The sequence below is a fragment of the Tetrao urogallus genome (genome assembly GCF_951394365.1).
Source record: "Tetrao urogallus genome assembly, chromosome: 20".
NCBI lineage: Eukaryota > Metazoa > Chordata > Aves > Galliformes > Phasianidae > Tetrao > Tetrao urogallus.
Window position 1 is genome coordinate 3,144,251 of NC_136833.1, and position 25,440 is coordinate 3,169,690.

The window sequence follows — 25,440 nt, forward strand, 5'->3', positions numbered from 1 at the left end:
GTAAGAGCTGCCTGCTGTAAAGGCAATGTTTTTGCCAGTAAACTTGCATTACCTCATTTTGCTGAGAGGACATTGCTTATTCAGTCTCACTGTTTCTGCTGTCTGCAGATAGCTGTCTGTATGATTCCTTTTCCATGCCATAAAATGTCATGTTCTCCATTCCATTCTGCCTCACCCTCCTGTCTTTGCAGTTCCTGTTTGCCCATGGCCACCAGGGGCTGCTGATGGACACTGGATCCGTGTTAATTACCAAAAATGCTTGATGTGTATTTATTGCTATTCTGTCTGATGTGCTGTTTTTTTTTTTTTGTTTGTTTTGTTTTGGTTTTTTTTTGTATTAACCTCTTTGCAGTCTAAGTTCTTTTTTGGGAGGTTGCTGAGGAGCAGGGGTGCATAGGACTGTGGTGGATGAGGATGAACTCCTCTCTCCCTGAGATTTGGGCTGAGTAGTTTAAGTGAAAAAAGAGTAGAGCAACCCTGATTTTGGTGGTAGTTGGTTGCTGGAAGGCTCTTCACCTGCTTCTGCTTTGTGAGTGTATCAGCTGAGGAGCTTTACCATCTGTTTCACTTTCACCTACTGAAATTTTGCTCATTTTTGCTGAAAATCTGCTGAATGTTACAGGTCTCTGAATTTGGTGGCCCTGTATATTGGGCAGCCCCTTGCAGTCACCCCCACTAGAAATTAGAAAGGTTTTTCCAGCTAGCCTGCACTTGCCTCTGGATCTCTCAAATTGTGTGCAGGAATTAGAGCCTTAATTTTGTTAACATTAGTGTGGGAGGAATACAAACAGGACTAGCTTATGTCAAGGGAGGGTCTGGAAATTACAGACAATGAGATATTATTAGTGGCTGAAAAGGCAGTCAATGTTTCTAAGGCTTTGTGAGAAACCAAGACTGCTAATCCAAGCAGCTCTTGTTCTGTGCTGGCCTTCCTGGAAAGAAAAACAAAGGAGGAGATCTATGGGAAACATAAACAACATACTTGATGGTGATGCTAGGGTGAGACATGCTGCATCCTTGTGCAGCTTCACAGCAAAGACTATTATTCCTATGAGGAACAGAGCTGTAGTCTTGCTGTGCCAAGAGCACAGCCAGCAGTTAAAGTGAGTTGCTGGTTTTAGAGAAGTGACACAGTTTGGTCTGTGTGATCTGTGTGATTCTACTGGTGCTGATGTTTTGAGGCCAGGAAGGTCTTTTTGGAGAGAACAAGTGCGGTGTGTTTCCAATGAGCAGTGCTTTGTGAGGACATTCTGGAGCTTTTCAGTAATCAGCAAAGTGGAACTAGAACAGACCATATGATGCAGTGGTCACATTGATAGAAAAGACTGTTAGTGCAAAAGAAATGTTTGATGACAATATCTGTGTGGGAAAGGATCCGTTTTCTCCTCTACAGTTATGTACATCAAATAATTACCAAGCATAGGCACTTCAGAGCCATCTTGCCTTTTTTGGTCTTGCTTGTGTTCAGCTGCAGTAGCAGTAGGGCCTCTGTACTGTTGTGAAGATCCCAGCTTTGATCCCCTTTCTTTCCCGGAGAGTTGTGCCTCCTGGGCAGTGTGAGAACAGTCAGGAATGTCAGGATGTGGTGCTGCAATGTCAGGATGTGGTGCTGCCCTCCTCGTTCGCCTGCATGCTGTTCATTTAGATCCATGTTGCTTCTGCAGGTCTCATTTTCCTGCTGCCTGTCTGGCTTTCTTTTTCCCCACCAGAGGGAGATATTAGAGCATTACATGTGTCTGGAATTGCTGGTTCCCTGATTGGCGCCAGGGCTTGTCTGCTGGGCACTGACAAATCCTGGGCAGACCTGCTACGTGGTATATTGACCTGCATCTACAGCTTCAGATGGCTGTACAGCTGAGAACTCCATGTGTACACCACAGCTGCTGCAGGATTGTCTGTGAACCTAATGTGAGCTATACATTACTTGCCACAACCCCAGCAATACAGCCCTTGCATGAAACCACACTGCATCTGGTATAATTAATCTTATTAGGAAGCTGTGCTACACTTCACTAACATGGCCATACTGCTATTGGAACTTGGGACCTGCTTTGTTGTTTCTTCTTGGCAATATGTTCTATTCCATAGGCCTGTTTCAGATAAACTAGGAGCACTGAGCTGTTGGAAAAATCAGCGTGCAATGGTTGATATGAATTGAATAGCAATGAATCACTCTTGTTTCAGGGGAAAATTTTTGTTCTGCTTTTTCCCTGTAGCTTTTGAGCACAGGCTGCTTGGACGTGGAGAGAGTGACTTTGATATATCAGCAAGCACTGACACAATTCTTGAGCAAACGAAACAGTGCCCTCACAAGCTCCATGTTTCTCGATCTCTTCACCCGCTTCCCGGTAAGTGTTGCTGCCTGTATGGGGCACTTCCTTCTCGTGGCTCCAAAATACAGCTGTAAGTCTGGAGAAAGGAGAGAAACTTTTCCAGTTTGTTGTGGGCTGTTAAAATTGTTGCAGGGCTTCCTCTGCAAACTTCCTCTGCAACATTTCCTCTGAAAATCCGTGGATTTTCACCTTCTTAAACTCTGAATAGTGTGTGTTTTGATACCAGTGCTGCGGAGGACCACTCTGCTTTGGGTTGGGATACAGCGTGGAGAATGTAGGGGAATAAAAGGCTGCTCATTAAAGAGAAGATCTAATTTTCTACCAGTATTCAAGACCATGTGGATAAGCAGTGCTTGCACAAAGGCAGAAGGGGCCAGCTTGTTTAAACAGCTCCTGTCCATGTTTCTAGAGCTCGTGGATTCCATACAGCTGTTCCTTGCAGAAATGACTTTTTAAATCTTTAAGCTCATCCCTTTTATAAAACAAAAGCAATGATTTACATGGATACTGGCTTTTTTAAAGCTGGGTTTTACCCACTTGCTAGAGCTATCTGTTCTTTCAGTAGTCTTCTTGCCCCCTTATGGAAGCTGCTTTAGGTGGTGTGGATGAAATGACCATCTGCATAAGGTTTTAGTGAACTTTACAGCAGATTGCTGTTTCTGTTTCTTCCAATGCCTGATAGATGGCATTGGAAATCTGCCAGTAAGGTATTTGCAATCCACATGCTTTCTCTTTTCTTGTGTCTGGATTCTTTCTCCCCATGGAGTTGGAAGGATTTTGTATAGAAACTAGAAATTGTTGGATTAGGCCAGAAAAGAGATTCAGCAGGCTTTGCTGACATGAAACCCTGCCCTGGAAATGTTGTTTTGACCATGAATTGTTGCAGGGTGTGATTTTAAGATAATATATCTCTAGAGATGCTGTCCTCCTGACAGCTGTTTCTGGCCCTTTAGTGCATGGAATGGGACCTTTTCCCAGCTCTGACTTTCTCTAGTCTAACTCAGCATGTTTTCCTTTGCCTGTGAAGCTGTTCCTCTGCATGAAATGAACTGCCACAGAAAATATCAGGGGGGTAGAGACTTAAATCAAGAATCAGGCATTTTCCTGATCCTTTCCAAGTAAAAAGTTTTGCTGCTGATTTTGTTGTGATCAAAATTTTACAGGGCTGCTGTGAACAAAGTTGTTGATTTTCAAATAAGATGTTGCTGATCTCTGGACATCTTTCTTGTGGAATTTTCTTCTTGCCCAAGATAATAAGATAAAGAAAGACTCGATCTCTTATTGTTACAGATCATGTGCAAGCCATTAATAGACATCCTTGTGAAGTCTATCACAGCAGGAGCCAGGGAACATCAGCAGGTAAGAAGGAAAGCAAACAAACAAAGCTGTATTAAACAGTCAATCAGAGAAGTCACTTCAGCACGGCAATTCAGATGGTGCTTAATATGCTTATTGCTGCCTTTAGGGCTGCCCAATTTGGAGAATTGGCAGATACTGCCTTGCTGCTTCAGGTGTGTGTCTGAAGTTGTGGAAGTGGCTGATGTATCACAGTCACAGGGTTTCTTTGGTAGTGTTTCCTTTAGGAGCTGCCACTTCCAGGGTTGAGGGCTGTTTGCCATAGATCTTGGCTTCAGTCACTTACTTCTTGGTTACTTTCTTTCTTACTGGTGAGATGTTCCTGTGTAACACAGTCAGTTATAATCCTTGCCTCCCAATGGTAACTCCAGGTTAGCTTTCTGAGTCTTGTTCTACACTGCCAGCAGTCCTGCATTTACAGCCCAAACCATTGTGTGATTCTATGATTTCCAGGCCACGTGCTTCTCTTTCTGCTTTGAAACCACCTGTATTATAGATCTGATTTTGATGGTTGATTGCACATGTGTAAGCTAATGTAAAATTAGTGGAACCTTATTGATAAAACACTGCAGGATGACTGCACAGCTTACTGTTACGTGAGTGGGGAATGAGGTCTGGCTGGGTTTGCACTGCAGTGTGAACTGCAATGGGGTATCTTCCACACAGTTAATAACCAAAACCCCTTTAGGCCAGTAGCACTGTGTCTCAAGCTTTCCCACCCTCTGGCTGTAACGTGCATCTGTCCCCTGCAGAAGTGCATTGACCTTTCTGATTCATAAATAGCTGTTTTGTTGTTTCTGATCACTGGAAGGAACGTGAAAGTCTAGGTATGTGTTTACTTTAAGGCTGCTTTACCCAACAGGAATGGCTGTGATTTAAAAACAACAACAACAACAGAAGAGAATTAAGCTATTAGTAGTCTCTCAGTGTGTAGGAGTAAGGATGTGTTACACACGTGACAGCTAAATTAATTATAAGGTGTGTACTTGATCCTATCCTCAGGAGACCAGAACAACATCCCATGCAGACAGCTTGATTTACATGGGTATCTTTGCTCCCCCAGGGGGAGTAGCACTGTCCTTTTTTTGGGGCCTCCACAGTTATCTGAACGTGTTTTGTTTGCAGAGCCAGTTTATCTGTGGGTGGGAAAAGGGGAGGACACGCAGTGTGCTGTGTGTGGGAGAGTAAATAGAGAACACACGTACACTGCTGTTAAAACAAAGGCAACGTGGAGAGTAAGCTATGCAAATACATACTTTGGCATTTGGAGTTGCAGCTTCACCTTTTCGCAGACTGCTTCATTTTCAGCTCTGTTTTCACCTCATCAAATGTCGAATTTGCCAGGTTTTCAGTGAAATTTTTCCCACTGATTCTCAATGGAGATTCTTTATTCTCAGTGCTTTGGTGGTGGCTGATGGGATAACAAAGGGGAAAAGCTAGGTGGGCGTATGTGGCAAGGTGATGTTGTCAGTAAAGCAGGGACACAACTTGTCTGCAGGCTGAGCAGCTCCTGGCAGCCTTTGGGCTCACCTACCAAAAGGGCTGTCCTGTCTCAGAGTCTTAGAGACAACAAAGGTCTTCTGATAGAATCATAGAATCACCAAGGTTGGAAAAGACCTAAAAGCTCATCCAGTCCAACCGTTCACCTATTCCCAATAGCTCCCACTAAACCATGTCCCTCAACACAACATCCAGTCTTTCCTTGAACACCCCCAGGGTTGGTGACTCCACCACCTCCCCTGGCACTCCATTCCAGATGCCCTGACTTGGGCCAGCCCCAATGCTCCAGAGCTAAGCATAGCAGTGAATATGGCCTCTAATCAATAAACTAACATAGTGCCAGAGATGTGAGGCATAATTTCTTTCCTAACACTCCAGTTACAGTAGTGCTGATCGTTCTGGATGTGTCTGCAGTATCTATGAACAGCTAATCCCACTGAGAGATGATTTCTTAGCTCAGCAGATCCCTTTGGCAGGGAGTCTCAGGGCCATGCTGTGTCTGGGAAGGTGGGGGGTCATGTCAAAAATGAACCCTGGGGCTCTGCCCCAGCAGGACTTCTGGCTGCTCTCAGCTGGCCTCGGAGAGGCTCTTCCCAAGGGGGTAGAAGAAGTCTTTGGGTTGAGTTTTTAGGTAGTTTTGAGCAAAAGTAAAAGTGGTTAATGGAGAGGATGTAAGGGAGGAGTGTTCCTTCTCCATCACCCTGAAGAGCTGAATTTGGGAGAGTAGCATTTATGCCGTCATATCACAAGGTTTTACTGAGAATGATTTGAGTGAAAACTTACCTTTCCTGGGATGAGGACTGCTGACTGTAGCTGATGATCTGGACAACTGGCTCTTGCTTTGATGTAACCTTTCTGAGCGTTCTGTCTGCCTCTGAAACCCAGAGAACATGGAGCAGTGCTGTGTCTGTAATGGCTGAGTGCTGGTACTTAGCAGACAGGAGGTAAGTGCTGTTTGGGAGCTGCGTTGTTCATCTCAGTGCAAAGCTTAGCAGGAAAATGAAGATTTAAAAGAAATATTTTAGGTATTATGCCTGACAGTGTCATCCTTCTTTTGCCACCATTCCTACGTGCCTAAAGCAGCTGTAAGGTTTTTCACCTCCATGGTGAAGTAATTTGTGAGATGAAACAAGCAGCAGTCTGGGGGCTGAGAGCTCTTAAGGCAGTTGTAAGGCTGGCTCGCAGTGGCTGGGTAGGTTGGCTTTTCCAGCAGTAAGCTCAACCTGTATAACAAGTTTTAAACTGGAATAGTAAATTTGCAGTGGTCCAACTGAGACTGAGCTTGAAACTGAAGCTTGTGTGTGTAGCCAAGTTCTGTTCTGTGATGTTATCCCTGAAGTGGGGATGCCTGCAAGAGACGCCAGTACAGCAGCTTTCCTGGAAAAGAACTGGAGACATTGGTGCTGTTTGTGGTTGGGAGGAGTGGGCCTTGGTTGTCTGAGAAGGGGATTTCATCTCACCCAGAGTTCCCTTGGGTCCTGTTTAAACCCACACATAGAGAGACCTGAGATGGGTATCTGTGTGGCTGCAGATGTGCACAATGAGCTTGTTTCAGGCAGTTCTTGCATCTGAGCTGGACCTCTCACCTCCATGCTGGCTGCAGGACACCATGAGGCACATTGGCTCTGGCAGCTGCTGCTGTGGCTGCTCAGTGTTACCTGCTGGCTTGTCTGCTTTTTAAAATTCTTCATTTCTTTAAGTGTGGAGCTGAAGAAGGGCTGCTGTCCCAAAGGTGCCTTTGTGCAAGTTAAAATGCTTCAGGCTTTTCAGAGATGAATGCACGAGTTTGGATGTCATTCATTTATATAACTGGGAAATCTTGTGGGTTTCGCTGTGTTTATTTTAACACTACAGCAGCAGTCTGGACCTTTTCCTATGCTTGTGTTGATGTTTGTTTTCCCATGTTGAAGTGAAACCAGCCTATAACTTTAAGCTGCACCATCTCAGAGCAAGGCCTGCTGCACATCAGGGATGTGTTGTTTCACTGTTGTCTACTATAGAAAAAGAGTGAATAGAAATTGTATGAAAGAACTAGATTTTAAGCAGTCACTGTGAAGCATTTCAAGGAAACCTTCAGTGTGTGCAAAAAATGCTTTGTATTAAAGAAATGAAGAAGGAAGGTGTTAAAGAACAGCATTTTGGGATAGTCCAATCCAGCCTGTTGGATGCAGTTCTGAGGACTGAGGTTCAGAAGATCAGTCTCACTAATTAGGACCATATACTTGAGCAGCAGCAATGTCCCTGCTGGTAGGATGATGACAGCAGTGTACATGTCACAATCTTTCTGCATGCAGTCAGGTTTCATAGCTTTCTCTTACTTAAGTATAAACATCATCTGATTAAATGCAGCTGACGTTTCTAGAATCCCTTACCTGCATGTATGTCTGCATACACACATGCCCTCTAAATAGCTTAGATACAAATGGCATCTAGGGTTCTATTCTTCAGTGATAAGACTAGTATGGGAAAAGGACAAGTCATCAGAAGCAGAGTTTGTGTTACACCTTTGAGCTGATCTGGTGCTGATGAATTTCGTTAAGCTCCTGGCACAGCTGATCTGTCGGCAGTGCAGTGCATTGCAGTTAGCCAAGCAAAATGTGTGCAGTGCTAACAGGTGGGAGAGGCTCGTGCTGCTTTGGTGGCTGAGCTGTTGCTGTCCATCTCGTGTCTTCCTCAAGCACTGAACACATTCTCCCCAGTTCTTTGTGGGGAAAAAAAAAAAGTGCATTACTTCCTCCTTTCTTAACGCATTTCTTTCTTATTTCTGCCATTGTTTCCAGAAGACCTTGACCTCCAAATTACTGCTTTGTGCTTTGTTTCAGTGGGTGCAGTGTTGCTTTTTAGATATGTACAAAGGCATATTTTTTTGGCTTGTGCTGATAGAGTGTAAACCAGAGATGAAGTTGTGTTGATTTTAATGATTATTGCATGACTCAGCTGCATACCAGAACCCTCCTGAGCCTTAGGTGAGGAATGTCTTCCTGGTTTATTTTAAGTAGCATCAGTATGTGGAGCATAGCTACAGTAACATCTGGTTCTGTAACTGAGGAGGGCTCTTGAGGTGTCCCTCTGATGCTGTTTCAAACCCCTTGGCAGTGCATTTTAATTATTGTGCCCCCCTGCAGTTTCATATGTGCTGGTACTGCCAAAGAAGTGGGTGAGTGGGTGAACTAATGCTTCTTGACTATTACTGTACTCTGTTGGTCTGAAGGTCAGGTGAGGAAGGAAAACATGCAGCAGGTTGTGCTGCGGTCCCCAGGCTTTACTGCTGCTGGAGGCTTCTGCAGGAGAGCACATACTGCAAGTGATGGCTCTGAGCTGGGCAGTACAGCGTGTCTGGAAGCCTGGAGCAAGCATGATTTTCCCTGAAAAAGTACTTGTTCACCACCAGCACGCTGCTGTGGAAAGCACTGCTCCCAACAGAGCCTTTACTGCCCACTGAGGTAGGAAAGCCTATTCCTTTTCTCCTTAGGGGATGATAATTGCTTGAAATGTAGTGTGATTTTCTGAGTCTGAACCCAGTAGATTCACCATGAGACGTCCTGCTCTCCTCACAGCAGTGTCATCGTTATGGTTCTATTTTATAGAGTTCTGGGCTCCTTGACAGCATCTCTGTGGATCTTTTTGTGTTAGATTGCTGCTGCACTCTGGGGGTGTTCTCTCATTGCAGTCCATTGAAGTACTGACAGCACTTTGCAAGGACACGCACACCTCCCTGCTGCTCCTCAACCAAGTTAAAATAGAACATTGGTCTTGGGCAGAGAGCTGAGGTGTCTTATTGGTGTTTAAACTGGTGGTAATCTCTGTAGGAAAACCTTCCTTTAAGGGTTGGCTCTTCTGTTGTTGTGTTTAATTATATTTAGTGGCTTTGTGTATCAGCTGCTGCGCAAAGGACTCTTAAGAGCAAGTAGCTCAGCACAAGCTCCACCTCTCAGCTTCAATGGCCGATGACAATTAATATGATCACAACCAGCTTGGGAATTAAGAAGGATGGGTGAAACATCTTCTGCTACCAGGAGTGAAAGGTTGTGCCTCTTTTCATTTAGACCTGCCTGCATTGTAACATTTTCTTAGGGTTTAGGCAGATGAATTGGTACCTGTCCCTTGCTGTGTTCCTTGGGAAAGGGAGTATATGTTTCAAAACAATTACTAAAAGCCTTTGTAATTATTTTTGCATTGTGGTCACGCATAAGTTTGAATATATGCCTGTCATATTATTTACTTTTAGAGCTATATTGATTGAGGATGTTGCAATAGCTGGGAACATAATGATGCTGTATTTGTCCATCAGGCAAGTTTCTCTTCTGTGATCTGGCCAGAGCTTTGCAAAGCTGATGTAAGTGCAGAGCTGTCACAAAACTAATAACTGTCATTTTAGTGAGTGTGGAGATGAGAATGGGTTCTGAGATAGAGTTCAAAATGTCATCTGTTGTGATACGGATTCATTAATATTTCAAAATGTGTTTTCATAAAGCAGGCTGTGACAAGGAACCCTTTAAGATCTGTCTAATGGGGAATGTATTTTGGGTAAGTTGCTAATTAATCTTGGTGCTTTGGCAGTCTCCCCAAAGGGATCAAACATACATAGACATAATTCTCAGAAGTGAAGCAATTCTGTGCCAGAGCTGCCATCACCAGAAGAGTAAAATATGATCTCAAAGTCCTGCCAAGGAGGTCTTGGCTGATGGCAGTTATCCTTCTGAACACTTTATGTTCTGTATAAATATCTAAGTTAAAAAGTAATTAAACTTTAATACAGCAAGAACAGTAAAAGCACTGTGAAGCGTCAGAAGCCAGCACCCCTCTGCGTGTGTGTGTGGAAGCATCCCTTGTGCTGTGATAAAAGAACGGATCGCTGCATGAACGCACTGCGCCTTGCCTGCGTGCTCACGGGTAGTGCCCAGCAGGTGGTAGAGCAAAGATTTGTTATGGAATATTTTGCATATGCTATTACTAATTATGAAGCAAAATAAACCTCCCCAGATCGGTACCAGCACTCTCTACCTCCTTTACAGCAGAAGTGAGAACCACTGCTGATTCAAGCTGAGTAAGGGCCATAATGGGGAGGTAGAGGTAGAAGGTGGCGAGGCACTGGAACAGGCTGCCCAAGGAGGCTGTGGATGCCCCATCCCTGCAGGCATTCAAGGCCAGGCTGGATGTGGCTCTGGGCAGCCTGGTTTGGTGGTTGGCGACCCTGCACATAGCAGAGGGTTGGAACTGGATGAGCTTTGTGCTCCTTTTCAACCCAGGCCATTCTATGATTCTCAAAGCACTCCCATCCCCTGTGCTGTGTGCTTGATAAGGGGGCTCGTCTTGGGGTCACATTGAGGTGAGATTCAGGGGGCTAAACTACCTATAGGCAGTGACAACTTCTTATGCCATACACTATTACAGCAGCCGTTGTCTTCCTCTGCCCAGTATACACTGCTTCTTTAATGACCTTTTTGTAAGAGAAGTAATTTGCAGCTGGAAAATGTGTGTCGAACTGACGTGCTTTGGCTCCAGTCAGCGTCTTGCTCATGTTCCTGTTTTTGTTTGATGTAAGGAGATGGTCAAGGAGATCCTCTGTTTTGCAAGGTAAAGTTGAAGCAGGGGTGGTCTCTTTCTGAGCTGTCTGATGGTGGGCCAGCAAAGCTCCATGACATGTACTGACTAGGTATGTAAACTGTCCTTCTGAAGTCCAAGGAGGAACAGTTGAATGTTTAAGTGCTTTGCTGGGTCAGGGCCAGAGTGCTTTACATTTTCCTACCAAGATTTTTAGTCTTTAAACCTTTAGGATGATGTGGATTAGGATTATTGTATACCAGCATTTCATTTTTGAGAGAATCTCCTGCTTTGGGAGAGCTCAGAGAAACTGGCCTTGGGGTATGTTGACAGCATCTATAAATAGTCTTAGATGTTCTTTGGAAATGTGTCTGATGCCATAGTAAAATGTAGCAATTAGTGGCTTTATAAGCCATGTTTCTCTCTCCCTTTCCTCTAATTTGTATGAGATGGTTGAACATTTTAAAAGAGCAGTTTAAATGTTTCAGGTCCTCCTGACTGCATTTAGGCTGAGTGCTTGAAATCCCATGGTGAGAACTTTGTGTGCCCATGTTGTGTTGCATTTGGACAGGACCTTGTCACCGAGTCACAGTGTCTCCTTGGGACATCAGGTGTGCTGTCAACTGTTGATATTTGTTCATTTCTTCCTGCTCTCTTAGCGTCCTTTATCTTCCATCACACTGAGTGCAGGGCAAACAGCAAGAAGCTCCTGCTTACCTCCTTATTGTGATTCTGAGGATATAGCCTGCGTATTTTACTCACCGCTGTTCAGCTGATGGTATTGATGATCATGGAGCCAATCCTAAGGAACAGAGGAAATATACTTCCAGTAAGTTGCTAGGAAGAGATCAGAAAATGATCAGGCCACACATAGTTTAGTTGGTACTGCAGACATGGTGAAGCTGTCCAAGGTTGGGACTGATGGGCAGCATTGACAGCCCTGTGACTTGGATGGACTTCTGAGTTAGACCTGCAGTGATTTTCCAGGACAGAGAGATTTCCTGGCCCACTAACTAAACCTGCCATCAGACACGTGGGGAGTTGATAGTTTCTTGAAAGATGTGCATTTGAGAGTAAACCACGCAGAAGTGCTTTGTGCTCTAAACATAGTCCCTCCAACAAGGTGATGAATAGACACTAGTGCAGAGCAAATGGGAAGAGTTTGCTAAGAGGGGCATTGCCAGGTATTTAATAACTATTTAGTAACAGAAACAGGGAAGAAATGTCTTTGGTTCTGATGAAGCTGGTGGCCATACCCATCCTGTGGGCTGGAGTTGTATTCATGATGCAAAATGTCTAAGCTCAAGCTGGAGTTTTGGTTTGTTGAAGTTTTGGAATATCTTCACTGCTGTGTTCACAGTGGGCTATTGGATAATGGTTTGGAAAAACACAGTAGGGTTGGGTGCTTTGTTGTCAGGTGGAGAAAGATTAAGGCTCCTGCAGTGCAAAATTAAGTGCCAACCTGGGCAGTCTTCACTGACAGTGATGCACTTCTGAGCTCCTATAGAAAGCAGGGGTTTCTCCTTTCCCTTGGATGGAAGTGTTGGGGAGGACAGCCAGGATCAAGGAAGAAGATAGTGTCCAGAACAATGATTTTGCAAGGGATATTGTGATCCTTGGCACTGGTTTTTATTGAGCCTCATAGTGGCTCTGTGAGAATCTTTGCTTTCATTTCTTTATCAAAGGGCATGTGTTGCTGTGTTGTGTGGAACCAAGAGCTTGTGGAAGCAGAATGGAAATGCTCCAAAATGAACACAGCCATTCTAGGAACCAAGTTATTATTATTTTTTTTTTAATTGTGATTTTGCTCTTAAGTTGGGAGAAAAGTGTATTTAGGAGTGGAGAGGGGAATACACTTATTTCCTGATTATTGAATTATTATTATATATATTTTTTACTTTTTATTTTTGAATTGTGGGAAGGGAGATGCTTAGATGCACTGCACAGGATCCATTGCTGTTCCTTTCTCTCAGTACATCCTATGGTACCAATATTGCTCAATGAAGTCACAGATCCTGTCATTGAGCATTACAAAAAGAGCAAGAAAACCTCAGTGCTTGTGGATGCTGATCAGCATTCTGCTGCTCATTTATCTTGTATTCTCATGCAGCTTACTTAATTATGGCATCTTCTTACTTTTCATGAATTTAGGATAATAGGATATTGATGTTTTGGTGTTTTTTTTTGGAGGGCAACATTAAGAGTGATTGGCCCTTCTGATGTAGTAAGTGGCTCCCCCAGGGAGGCATGAATCTGTGTTCCCCACAGCAGCAGACCGGTATATGGATTGCTCCATATGGATCCCTCTGTCCTGTTGGCCTCTGGTGAAAGAAGAGCACGGGTAAATAATGTCTTGCCCAACCCTGCATATTCACTGGCTGTATCTTTGCTGTGTGTGACACATTCCAAGCCAGTAACTAATGCCTTCAGCCAGGCCTGGCTCAAGAACACGGTGTTACAGTGGATATTCTTTGCCTCAGTGTGCTGCAGGACCTTCATCTCCATCAGAATTCCTGCTGTGGAGCCTGGTATTTAGAGGGCAGAGAGCCTCTGAGAAACTGCAGTGTCAGATTTTTTCCCCACATGTACTGCCTTTAAAATCCAGTATCACTTCTGTCACTGGCTCACGCTGGATCATGATGAAGGTAGGAGGGAGCTTTTATTGTGTTTTTCTCCTGTCCTGGCTGCCAGCAATATGGTGACAAAGAGAGCAGCAGTGCTTGGGTGCAGGGCACAAACGTCGTGTTCCAACCCTTGTCCCGAGCAGGCTTTCAGAAATGAGTTCCTCTGGTTGGGAAATGGAAGGTGAGGGTTTTAGGCTGACAAGAACATCCTGAGCACTGATTGCAGAGGGACCAAGCATGGAAAAAATCCACTTCTGTTGATTTGCAGAATCCTTTGTTGAATGAAAGAGTGAAATTTTAGGGCATAAAGAAACCCATGTGTCTGTTGGTGCTGTGTATATGGCCAGCTCTGCAGGAAGGCTGCTCCAGTGCTGGGAATGCTACTCCATGGTTTTCTGCTGGCTCTAAGCACACTTGAACAAACTAACCCAGTGTGTAACTGTCAGTGATAGTAATGACTGCTTTTACCTGTAGGGCTGAGGCTGACATAACTGCAGTGGAGGTGCAGCTGTATTATATAAAGGCAGTTTACATGGGGTGAAGCTCATTCCATGTTCTCAGCCAGATTGAGTGGTGGTGGCAATTTAAAATGCTTGTGTCTCGGAATAGCTGTTTTCATGTTGTGGAGGAGGAGGAGATACCAGCATAGCTAATGTGAGAAGACTTTTCTGTGGTGCAGACAAGTGCTCAGCAGCAGTGGAATGAAGTTAGCAGCTCATCTGATCGATGCGACAGCCTCAGAGCCTGGGGAATAGGCAGGGAGTTGGATGGACTTCTTAGCTTCTCATTTCTGCTGCTTAGAGCAGCATGCCTGAGCCATGGGTGAAGAAGTGCGGGTTACTGGTTAAGAGTTACTGGTGTTGAGCTGCTCTTGTGGAGGTGAGAGTCCCTGTTCTCCTTCTGAGGAAGGGTCTCAATGTTCTGCCTAGCAGGTGATGAGCAGCTGCTTGATTCCTCTGCCATTTTCTGCTTCTCCTTGAGCTTAAGTTGTCAAGAGTGACTGGAAAGTTGTCCTGCATGGAATGAGAGGGGCCATATTCTCCAACAATTTCAGAGGGAACACCAAACCTCGTGTTTGCAAACTAGCATCTAGCTTCTGTAGAAACTAGCTAGAGAGAAGGATGCTGGCTATTTCAAGGGTTTGGAAATAAAAGTTAATTTTAAAAATAACCAAACCAAAGCTCACTGAAAACTTCTTGCACTCAAGAAGCCCTAAACAGATAACCTTCATCTGGCAAATGAGCAGAATGTGTCTCAAATGTGACAATTATTTTAAGATGTGCTAATGGGCAGACCATTGTGAGCTATTTAAAGGCTCTTGGATGGAAAGCTGCCTGCTGTTTCTGTGGAAGGTTAATTCTGTACTATGGGGGAGGAAGAGGTACCATCTACTCTGCATGAAGCTGGTTTGCAGTGCAGAAAAAACTCTAAAACTCTGCAATCCGAAATCTAGCTTGATGAGCTGGGATGTTTGGTGGGAGTATGCTGACTAAGATTGCCTTTCTCATCCGAGGTTGTAAAATATGATTTAGATGCCACCTCAAATGCTTTACATATCATAATTAACCAGCCTTGCAGAGTTTTTCTCATCTATTTGCCACAGGAACTTAATTTAAACTGTAATAAACCATTTGTTATGTTCACTTCTTGGCAAGGAGAATTTAGTTCTGAAGCCTGTAACACTCCCACTGGCTGATGCTGGGGAGGGCAGGCTGCGCTCAGAGGGTTTGGGAGCAAGGCTGGAGGGTTCTGGTCATGTTTACCTCTGTTTGTGGTTCTGCCATGGCCGTTCCTGGAAGCAGGAGGGCTGGGAAGGGCCTGGTGTGCTGATCCTGTGCCCGCCAAGCAGGATCCTGCTCACGTTCCTGCTGTCTCAGACATTATTGGACCTCAGCAAGGATGGCTGAATGTCTTGAAAGAGCTGATCGATCAGTCTGAGGACACTGAATTGTAGCAGGGAATATTGAATTCGGCTCCTGAGTTGGGTGATGGTGCAGGATAGGTTTTCATGGTCTTTCTGGGCCAGCTTGAGCTCTGTCCCTTTTATCCCAGGAGGGACTCCGCGTTCCACTGTGAAGCCTTTGCACAGCTGCTCACTGGGAAGGCACCACTTTTACGTGCATTGTTTCAGCAATGCTGGGACAGTTAAAAATTAACGTTTGCTTTCAGAATCAGTCCTCGTTCACCACAGGCAGGGCTTTGCCTCATCTCTGCCTCCCTTTGAAACTGAGACACCCATGGAACATGTCTGCCTGTGCTGTATGCAGAGTGCTGCGCTAATAGAGGAAAACCAATTGGGCAAATGTTCTTCAGATGTCTCTGGTTTTCACTTTTTAATGCCTGAAGCCTTTGTGTGTTTTAAGTAAATGGTTGGCATTTGATGCTTCTGTGCAAATGTGGCTTCATGCTCTTGAGGGATAATTATTTTGTTTGTCCTTAGGAAAAGAGTCCCTTCTATTTTTTTTCCTCCTCTTTTAGCCTCCCCCAGAGAATTTGCAGTTTGATCCCTGCGAGGTCTGCAGGCTGTGTGAAAGGCCTGCTGTTAAATACGGCCGTGCAACTCCTGGCCAAGACTCCCTTGCTCACAGTGTTGAAGGGCTCAGTGGGTTATCTGAATCTCATAATTCTGATTACAACGTGTGAAGGTACGACAGGGAGCTTGTAGCATACACTGAACTGCTGCTGCTGTACTGCCTGCTGTGCTCTTGCTGTACAGAGCAAGGAGCCCTGTGTTCTTCAGCCTTCTTCTCCCTTCACTCACAATTTGCCCTTTTGAGTAAGCATCTGGGGTGTCCCTGATTTGGACTTTGCCTACCAAACTGTTAACAAGCAGAACTGTAGCTGACAGGCTCAGAAATGGTCAAATCAAAGAACAAATGGCAGAGCAATGGAAAGCAAGCTCTTTCAAAGCTGAAGACTGTTCCCTTGGAGCCATTCTCTCCGTCCCACGCCCAATGAAAGCATAAAAATAGAGTGTTGGAACTGTGGGAGTAGAAATGGGGATAGATTAGCACTTGCTTTGTGGCTTTGCATGCTGTTAGTTTTCTTTTTACAAAAGCTTTGACAGTAATTGAAAGAGACATCCACCATGGTGCTCTGGATGCACTGCCCTATCGTAATAAAGGACAAGTTATTCTCTTAGAGTCTATAGGCCTGTTAGCTGGACCTTGCTATGCTTTATTATTGCTGTTGTTGGTTTTTAACATGTAACAAATTGCAGGTAGCTGAGAAATGGATTTCATGGTTGAGGTATTTCTTAAAATGCTTGTTTAGAATTTCCCATTTCTTGGTGCACGTTCTTTTACCCTGGTAGGATCAGTCAGGAATGCAGTGTATCCATGTGGCTGTGGTCTCAGAGGCCTTGGGAAGCACAATTATTTTTGGCCACATCCATATGGTTGTAGAATGGTCTCAATGCTGAGGCTTACATGCTGGGAGCTGCTGCTTTGTAATGTATTCTTGCACTGCATCAGATGTGCTGGCAGGTCAGGTAATGCTGTGTGCATGCCAGAGGCACCAGTGCCCTGGAGGTGTGACACCATCTGTGTATTTTTGTCTCCTTGTCTCCCAGGAAGCTCTTGATGCTCCTTCAGTCCTAAGAATAGGTTTTGAGTCGCACAAAATTGTCCTTTTCTAGGGTTCTTTGTGTATGTGTATTTATATTCTCTTTATATGTATAAAAAGAGAAAAGGAAGCACTTGCTGCATGTGCAAAAGGAAGCACTGGTGGCATGCTTCGTACCAATAAGATGGATGTTTGCTTTCAATAAGAAGGTGGTGGCTGAGTTGGCTGGGGTTAATCCACAGCTTGCCATTTAGATAGGCAGGCTGCGTGCCCTGGCCTTTTCTGGAAAGGGTAAAGGCAATTGTATAAGGCAGCCAGATTGCTCTCCTCTCTTGAGGTAGGTGAGCACATCTGAGAGTTAGCAGCACGTCTCGGTTACTGCAGGGAGCACGTCTCCCACTTCAGAAAGAAACGTTGGCCATTTATAATGAATGGCATTTTGTGTAATCATTTCAGATAAGAAAGAAATAAAGCTGACAGAAAATCACAGGGTCAGCACTACTGCTATTGTTTGTTCTCTTCTCCCACGTGGACTGATAACAAGCGTTTCTACCTCATTTAGTCATACAGTTTGTGGATATATTTAAGAGTCTATGTATGTATCTTTGCTTGAATAGACTTCACTTCTATTTATTTTATACCATTTTATGGCATTTCTTTTCTCCTCCTTCTCTTTTCTAAATGAAACTGAGGAGAAGCAGCTTGGAGTAGGCAACCAGGTGGAGGAATGCAGCATCCTCCCCCCAGTTAAAAGCTCTCACTGCTTGTGAATATTCTCACATATTTCAGAGGTTGTGTGGTGGAGGGGCATTCTCTTCTGAACTGGAGCAGAGCTCAGTAGCTGGTGCTCCTGGGTCTTCTGCTATTTCTGTCTTCTTGTGTAGTGCAGATAATACTTGGCTCTTTTGCAGGACTGTCATGAATACAACAACTGAGAAAATGCCTCTGGAGAATCCTTGGTGAGATGCTGGCAGCTTCCAAATTTTGTAGATGTTGCAAAAAATCAGTGATGCTGGAACAGGAGAGAGAAACAGGGAGGCTGTTGTCGAGCTGTCGGTCTCTGCTGAACCAAATTTCAAGTTATTAATGTTGATAAAAGAAGGAAAATGAACTGCAAAGAAAGAGCCGTTTCTTTGTGATTGCAAGGCAATGGTTCCTGGGGGTCTGTGTCACCTGGGTCTTTCTGAGGTTTGCATGGTGTTTACAGTGTTCTTAGCCCCTCTTACATACGTAATGGAGCGTGCGTTATCAGGAGAAGCTCCTGGAGGTGGCAGAAGCATTTCCTTGTGGAGTATTTAAAATCTTTCTGTGGATTCTAGCAGGGACTGTCCTGCAAGCAGTTGTCTCGTCACCCTTCTGCTGGTGGTTTGGCATTTCTCAGCAGGGAGCCCCAGCAGTACATCATGTTTGGCTGAACAGCCGTGACTGCAGGCTGCTGCTGTGCAAGGTGGGATGGCAGCACTGTGGTCCTGCTGTCCAAATGGTTTTCTCTGAGCATGTTTGATTTCAGCCAACAAGCAAGTCTTTTATTTTGCTTTCATTCTTTCAGATGAGAAAAGTTCACTAAATCATCACTGGGTTAAAAAACATTCAGGAAACGCAGGAGTGTGTTGAGTGCAGCAGTAGCAGTGTTTTAATTACATGGAAATGAAATGTATTTTCTCTTTGAATCTCAAATATGAGTTGGAGGCATGAAAGCCATGAGGTGAATGTGACAGAATTACTACCGAGTGATAGCACCAGCCAGGTATTTTCATTTCCTAATCTGCAGCCCAGAAGGAATGCTCAGTACTTTTTTTTTCCTTCCCTTTTAAATTGCTTTCAAGCTTAGTGCTTGTGAGGACCGGATCTTGTTTAGGCAGCGAGGGGCACTAATCTGTCTTTATATGTGGACAGTACTTGCTCACTAACTCTGTGCTGTTAGGAAGGTGCTCTTTAAATCCTCTAAACTATTTGCACTAATCCTCATTAGTGTATTATCTGCATTTCCATCATTTGCTTTTGCACAGTACTGTGTTTTTCTTGTGCATAAGAAAGCCTTATAATAGGAATTCCAGAACAGGAAGGGACGTAGGAGATGACTGCAGATTACTGTTGGTTTTCTAGTGGCTACTTTTCCAGTGCTGTGTTAATGTGTAGGCTTAATGAGCAAGTTTGACTCCAGGGCAAGGTTGTATGCTGCTCTGAACAGCAGTTTCCATCTAGGGTTTCTCTAAAGAGAAATATTTGCTAACCTGCCGGCTTTTATTTTTGTTTATTTGTGTCTACTCCATTTTTCAGGGCACAGTAAAGGGTAGAGTCATGCAAAGGGCTGCTTGAAGACTGGAAACTGTAAATTGATGTGCTCGGACCAGATACGAAAGCATGTTTTGGGTAGTAATGCCTAAATCTAGAAGCAGGACATCCTTTCCCTCCCCTTTGACTTGCATTTTAAATCTGGTATGTTCAGCCAGAAAAGTACGAGCCTTTCTCCTGAGGAGTGACTTTGTCAGGGTCTAGAGAGTGTTTTCTAATTGGATGATACAAAAGATTGGTGAGGAGATGCAGTGTCTGTAACACTGCGTTGCCCTGATGCTGTGCTTGGCTGTTCTTCATCGGTTATTTGCACTGCTGACGCCTTCCTTCAAGAGCGTCCAGTTTCACATCTCCTCATGTCTCCTCTCCGTTTCTCTTTCAGGCCCAGGCCTGTTTGCTTCTCCAGAAGGTTCTGCCACTTCGTGAGCTGAAGCTCTCCACGACCAAGGAGGAGTGGGAGGAACTGATCAGAGAGAGCATCAGCCAAGTGACAGAGGTAACAAGCTTCAGCATGTTAAATGCATGGACACAGCTGGTGGGTGCTGTGTTCGCTGGTGCGGTGGTCTCATGGATCTGGAGTCTGAGGCTGTGCTCTGCTTAGCTCATCTCCTTCAGGCTGTGCCTGCTCACACCAGGGCTGAGTCGTGTCCACTGGGCTGACAGCATTCCTGTAATACTGCTGTTCAGATGTATTTTTGTAGTGTGGAAGAAGTGTTCCTGGTACGCTCAGCAGAGCTTGTGTGCGGAACCATCCGAGGGACGCAGTTTTAGGCTGCTTCAAGTTTTGACATGCAAGGCATTGTGAACATTGACTTAATTTTACAAAATGTTGCAGGAGTATTGGAATATGCTTTGGGGCCATAGCGACAGAGCTGAACTCCACTGGACTTCTGGCTCCTGGTGAATTGCAGGCCTTCTGGACCAGACACCTTTGCTAATGTTGTTTTCCAGGGAAATCTCTAAATACATCAGCCAACAATTTATACAGAAAAGACAGTGATACAGAAATCACAGTGCAGTGACAAGTGTGGGCTGTACCTGTGAATACAGCAGTTTTGGTGCAGCTGTTCTGTAGAGGACGATCTCTGAGACAGGAGATTGAAGGAGCAAGTGCTTTCCAGTTGTCTTCTAGATTGACACAGGGGGAACCAAACAGACAAACTGGTGTTGTGATGTGGCGACTGAACTTCATGACATGGGAGATTCCAGTCCTGGTGTTCCTACGTAACTGCAGGTGTGACCTCTTTCATTCTTGACTTCTTTAAATGCTAGGTACGTGGTAATTTAGTCCATTCTGTAATTTGCCACATTGGAGCAGAACAATTAGCTCTGTTTTCTTTGGTTGAGGAGGGACAAAATGTAAGCAAGTTTAAATCAAGGAATTCAGAGGTGGTGATTATAATTCTTGAGGAAGCAGGTAATCCTAGGTTTCATTAAATGCCTTTATTTAAAGATGACATCAGGAATCCAATGGGTGGAGTTGGGTATGATTTTGTTTTCCAGCTACACAAACATGCCACTCCTCCCAGCATGGTCATCTCCATGTTCTTCTCTAGTCCTGCAGGACTCAGACTGATTCACTGGGAAACCACAATGCCTTTATGCTGTCCTGGTCAAGGAAAGTTTAGCATCTTACCACCCATCCAGTATTTTAATGAGCTTTGCTGCCGAACCTTCCCTAGTGTCTTTTTTTTTCTGTGGTCACCAGTGTTTAAAGACAAATTCCTGGGAGATAGCATCAGTTTGTTTGGGCTGTCCGAGGTGCACTCTGTGGGCAGCAGATCTTCTGCACTATTAACTGCTGGTGGCACATGGGTGCTCTTTTGGGCCATCCTAAAAAACCTCTGATACAACATTCTTTCACAGTGCTCTGTGCATTTCCCCCCCTTCTTGCTTTTCCCTCCTCTTGCACTAGCACAGTGCTGGTGTGACTCCGGGTGTTCCTTTCAGTGTTGCTGAAGCGTGGAGGGATCAGAAACACACACCTCACTGAGCAGCTGTTGTAAGAGCACACAGCGATGCTGCCCTGTAGCGGAACAATAATGCTATCATGACTGATCTCTTCTGGAGATGCTAAAAATCCCTTTTAGCAGAAGGCTGGAATCAGCAAATTTGGAATCTGTGGAAACTATACATTTGTCAAAGGGAGTCACCCACCATTAAGAGAACTTGCTATTAACTCTGAATCTCCAGTTGGGAATTGCGTGCTTGTCTGAGGGAGGAGCTGCAGGACAGGTGGCAGTCACGGCTCAGTGCTGAACTTACGGGACTGTTAGTTAAGAGCTTGGCCAAACAGTGCCCATGCCTGTCCTGAGGTCTGTGCATGCCTCTGCTTATCTAGAGGGCAGGGAGGCCCTGTGCAGGACTGCAGCTGTCCTGAAGCTCAGCCTCATTCCCTTTCATCTGAGACTTGCTTTGGTGTGGGGTTGGTGTCTGTGTAGGTAACTGTTGGCATATGAGCCCCACGAGAACCTGGACTGGGAGCAGCAGTTCACGCTGCTGTGAAAAATGATAGATGATGAGGTTTTATTGTGCTCCCTCTTGGTGAAAGGTCTGCATTTGCTGTCATTGGCTGTTCCTGCTTCACAGATAGCTTTTTTAAGAGGAAAAAATGACGATACAGAATTTTATACCATTCTCTGACCCAGTGAGAAGTCCGAAGTATCCCAGGGGGCCACTCTTACTGCCATTGCAAGTGTAATGCTGTGAGAAAGGGCAGGATGCTATCTCCAGATTTCTGCTTTCTCATTCTGCGTTGCCTCGGTGATGAACTGCGTCCGTGCAGAGCACGTGGTGAGGTTTGGGGCAGTGATGTGTGGTGGGACTGGGAAAAAAGCAGCATGAGAAAATGGCACTCTTGGATATCATCAAATTATCTGTGCAAAACCAGGAGGCAGATGAGGGAGAGTCAGCCGCCAGGAACCTTAAATGAAGAGACAGCTTCCTGAAATAGCAGCTCTGGCTGCTGCAGGGCAGTGGCTCTTGTACTTACATAAGCTGATGCGACCTTGTTTGTTCTCAAGACATTAAAACATGCTTATAAAACATACATCGCAGTCAGGAGATTCATGTCTGCTTCTCCTTACTGTCTAAGCAAGTCTTGGTATCTCTGGGGTTACTTTGGAGCTGTGTTTTCCCAGTGAGAGTGCTACTTGCTGCTGGTGCTCTTGATGTTTTCTGGTTGGTCTCCTGGGCAGAAAAGCCCCCATGGCCTGGGTCTGCGCTGGGAGCTGTTGGTGTTGGACAGCAGCTGCAGTGAGGGAGCAGAGAGAGCTCTGCCGTGGTTTTGGCCTCCCTGGTTCTCAGCAGGCTCCTTCAGTTGAAGCAGAACCTTGCTGCAGGTGTTCAAGTAGACCCTGCTGCTGGGAGCCCAGACGAGCCAGTTGTATTTGTGGGGTAAAGTAGCATGGCTTCATGTTTAAATGTCAGAGCTCGCCTGGGATGGTGTTAACACCTCGCAGAGTCTTCTTCCTCTTCCAGACAGCTTTGTTCTTTTATCAGTAGGCTCCACAGCGTTTTACAAAGGAAATTCCAACCAGTGAGTTGTTGATGTAATGAAGAAAGTATTTTGCAGAAATCCAAGCGCTGATGTATTTAGTTTACTGCAGTTATTCCCCCTGTGTTGCAGATGACACGCTTGGCTGGGAAATGAGCCAAGACCCAAACTTTGGTCTCTTGGGCCATCCCAGAGGCTCTTTTTCTGCTTGGACAATCTGACTGCTTCTTAAATTGGCTTCAGAATAGCTCCGTGTGTTGAGCAGCAATGTCTGTCCTCATGTTATCCACGGAGGAAGCTGTTTTTTGTTGGTTCAAACTGCTTTGTGCAGTGAGGCCCATGGCCAGACCTGGAAAACCAAATTCCCCCTTTTGTGTTGGGAACCACTGCACAGTTTTGGTGAGGGATCTCTTTGGGGTTCACAGAATCACAGAATATCCCAAGTTGGAAGGGACCAATAAGTATCATTGAGTCCAACTCCTGGTATTTCACACGCTGTCTTTTTGATTCCATCAAGCTACTCTCAATTTGATCTTCCATCTCTCCTTGTTGTCATTGTGGACACGTTCTGGTGTTTGTCCTTCTCGTTAGATACATTTCTGCTTACTTTCAGATATGTTATGAAATTGCTGTCTTGGCTTCTGAGTGATCTTGAAGCTGTGCCAATCTTTTAGTAACTCATTGACAGATTTGGGGCAGGAAGCTTCAGGATGTGACTGCATCGTTTCATTATCTTTTTGTTCATCCCTTTCCCAGGGACTGGCTTGCCATCCTGAACTGAGGTCTGTGCATAACTCCCATCTTATGCCCAAATTCCCCACTGTGATGTATAAATCAGGGGGAAATGGGAAAGGATTTTGAGGAATATGCCACAGAAAGCAAGTTTTGATGGCTGAGCAACTTCAAAACCAAACAGCTGTCAGAAGAACTGCTCGAAGAGCTTCTTTCTCTGGTTTGTGCACAGCTGTTTCCTGAGGGTTTCCTTTGTCTTCTGTATTAAGTACATCATAGGAATGGCCCAACTTCACTGCTGTCTTTGTTTCTTCTCTTCTTTTGTCAGTGTTGTATCCTGCACGAGATCTAACAAAAGCAAATAGTGCTCAGGTTGGCTGTTTGATCTCCAAATAGGATCAAGGCATCGTGAAATGTCAAAATGCTCACAGAATCCAGGAGCCAACTCCAGTGCCAGACCGAGGCTCTTCTGACTGCCAGTACTGGAGATGGTGGGATGGTTGTGCACATAACCCTACAGAGGTGGATGCAGTGCCTCCTTCCCCTTAGGTGGTGACTTAGGCTTGAAGGAGAGGGGCAGCTGTTTGCCCATGAAAGGCATGAATATAGACAGGTGGGGTTACATGGCCACTGCAGAGACTTATAGTTGGAAAGTTGCTCTGATCCCTCTGAAGTTTCTCACCGTATGACATTAGAGTGTGGTTTTTTTGTATTTTTTTTCTTGAGTGCTTGAGAGCAAGGAAGGCATTTAAATGAAGCAGCTGGAGCCACTCAGGGTGAGGAGGGACAGAGGGTTGTGCTGTGTGGCCTTCCAGTATAGACATGCCCTTCATTTCTGAAGGGCATCACATTTTATTATCGATGTCTTAATTTGTATGGAGATAAATTATTAACAGTGACTTCATCAAATCTCTAAAAAGCCATTCTTCTTTTTTTTTTTCTTGAAGATTGCCTGAGCTTTTATCTGTCCATCCTTATAAATTCTTAATTCGTTGCCCTTTCTCAGCCTCTTAGCTTGTAAAATGAGGCCAGGAGTGATTTAACTGATATCTCTGACGTGCTCTCAGAGTACTGGGTGTCTCTACGGAGAATTCATTCTCCTCTGTTCCTTCAGCTGTCCTGTATGGCTTTTCCCTGCTGCATTTGCATATGGGCCATGGAAAAAAATTATCAGATCTTTAAACTTGGGAAAGTGGTGGCATTTTCTGTGAGAATGGCTTCTTGATTCTAGGGCTCCTCCCTCTAATAGCAGCCAAAAGAAACATTGCAAGAAATGCCTTCTAATTACACCCTTCAGCATGTGGGGTCTGTCCCCTGCTCTCCCTGTCACTCAGTGAAGCAGCAGCTTAGCAGCTTCCATCTGTGTTTGAGCATTTCTTTACGATCCATTTCTGCTCGAGATGCAGGGGGACAAAGTTTTGAGTCTTTACCCTTTCAGACTTCAGAACCTTCAGTGAGAGAACGTGAAGAGGGGAGGGACTGTCAGTGCTTTGTTCCTCCTTCAGCATTCTTGGCAGCTGCTCCTGCAGCAGTGGGTGATGCGAGCAGCTCTCTGTGGTCGTGTATCCCTGGCTCTGGGTATGGATGGAAGCTGGTGTGGAGAATCATCCTTGTCCCTCCTCACTTCACTGCCTTCTGTTACTTGGCCCTAAGTTGGAGCTTGGATTCAAGTGAGCTCTGTCATGAAGGAAGTATTTGGAGGTGGCCTGTCTGGGTTTGCAGGAGTTCAGTGCTGATTCCTGGCTCTGTTGTGGTCTGTGTGACTCAGTCATCTAAAATGGTGGGAATAATGCTGGTTTGCCTCTCAGGAGAAATGTGGAGAGTAATTACAGGTGAGACAAAGGGTGCTTGCATCAGGTAATAACAGGAGCTATGAGCATGCAGAGCACTAAAGTACTTCATGTGGTTTTCAGTTCATTATTTGCCTCCGAAATAGCAAAAGAAGACTGTGCCCCTCCCGGACCTCTTGGCTTACCTGGGAAATGCTGTGCTTTGG

At 44.9% G+C, this 25,440-nt stretch overlaps 1 protein-coding gene across 1 annotated transcript in view; it reads left to right on the plus strand.

The window, feature by feature from the left end:
- Positions 1-25,440, plus strand: part of MYBBP1A (MYB binding protein 1a) — a gene marked incomplete at both ends in the record, with an annotated part of 49,550 nt that overhangs the window by 16,820 nt on the left and 7,290 nt on the right. Inside the window, 3 exons of the mRNA XM_079545131.1 lie at positions 2,217-2,348; positions 3,624-3,692; positions 19,599-19,712. Coding sequence (XP_079401257.1) covers positions 2,217-2,348; positions 3,624-3,692; positions 19,599-19,712 — 315 coding nt within the window. The remainder of the gene's footprint in view (positions 1-2,216; positions 2,349-3,623; positions 3,693-19,598; positions 19,713-25,440) is intronic.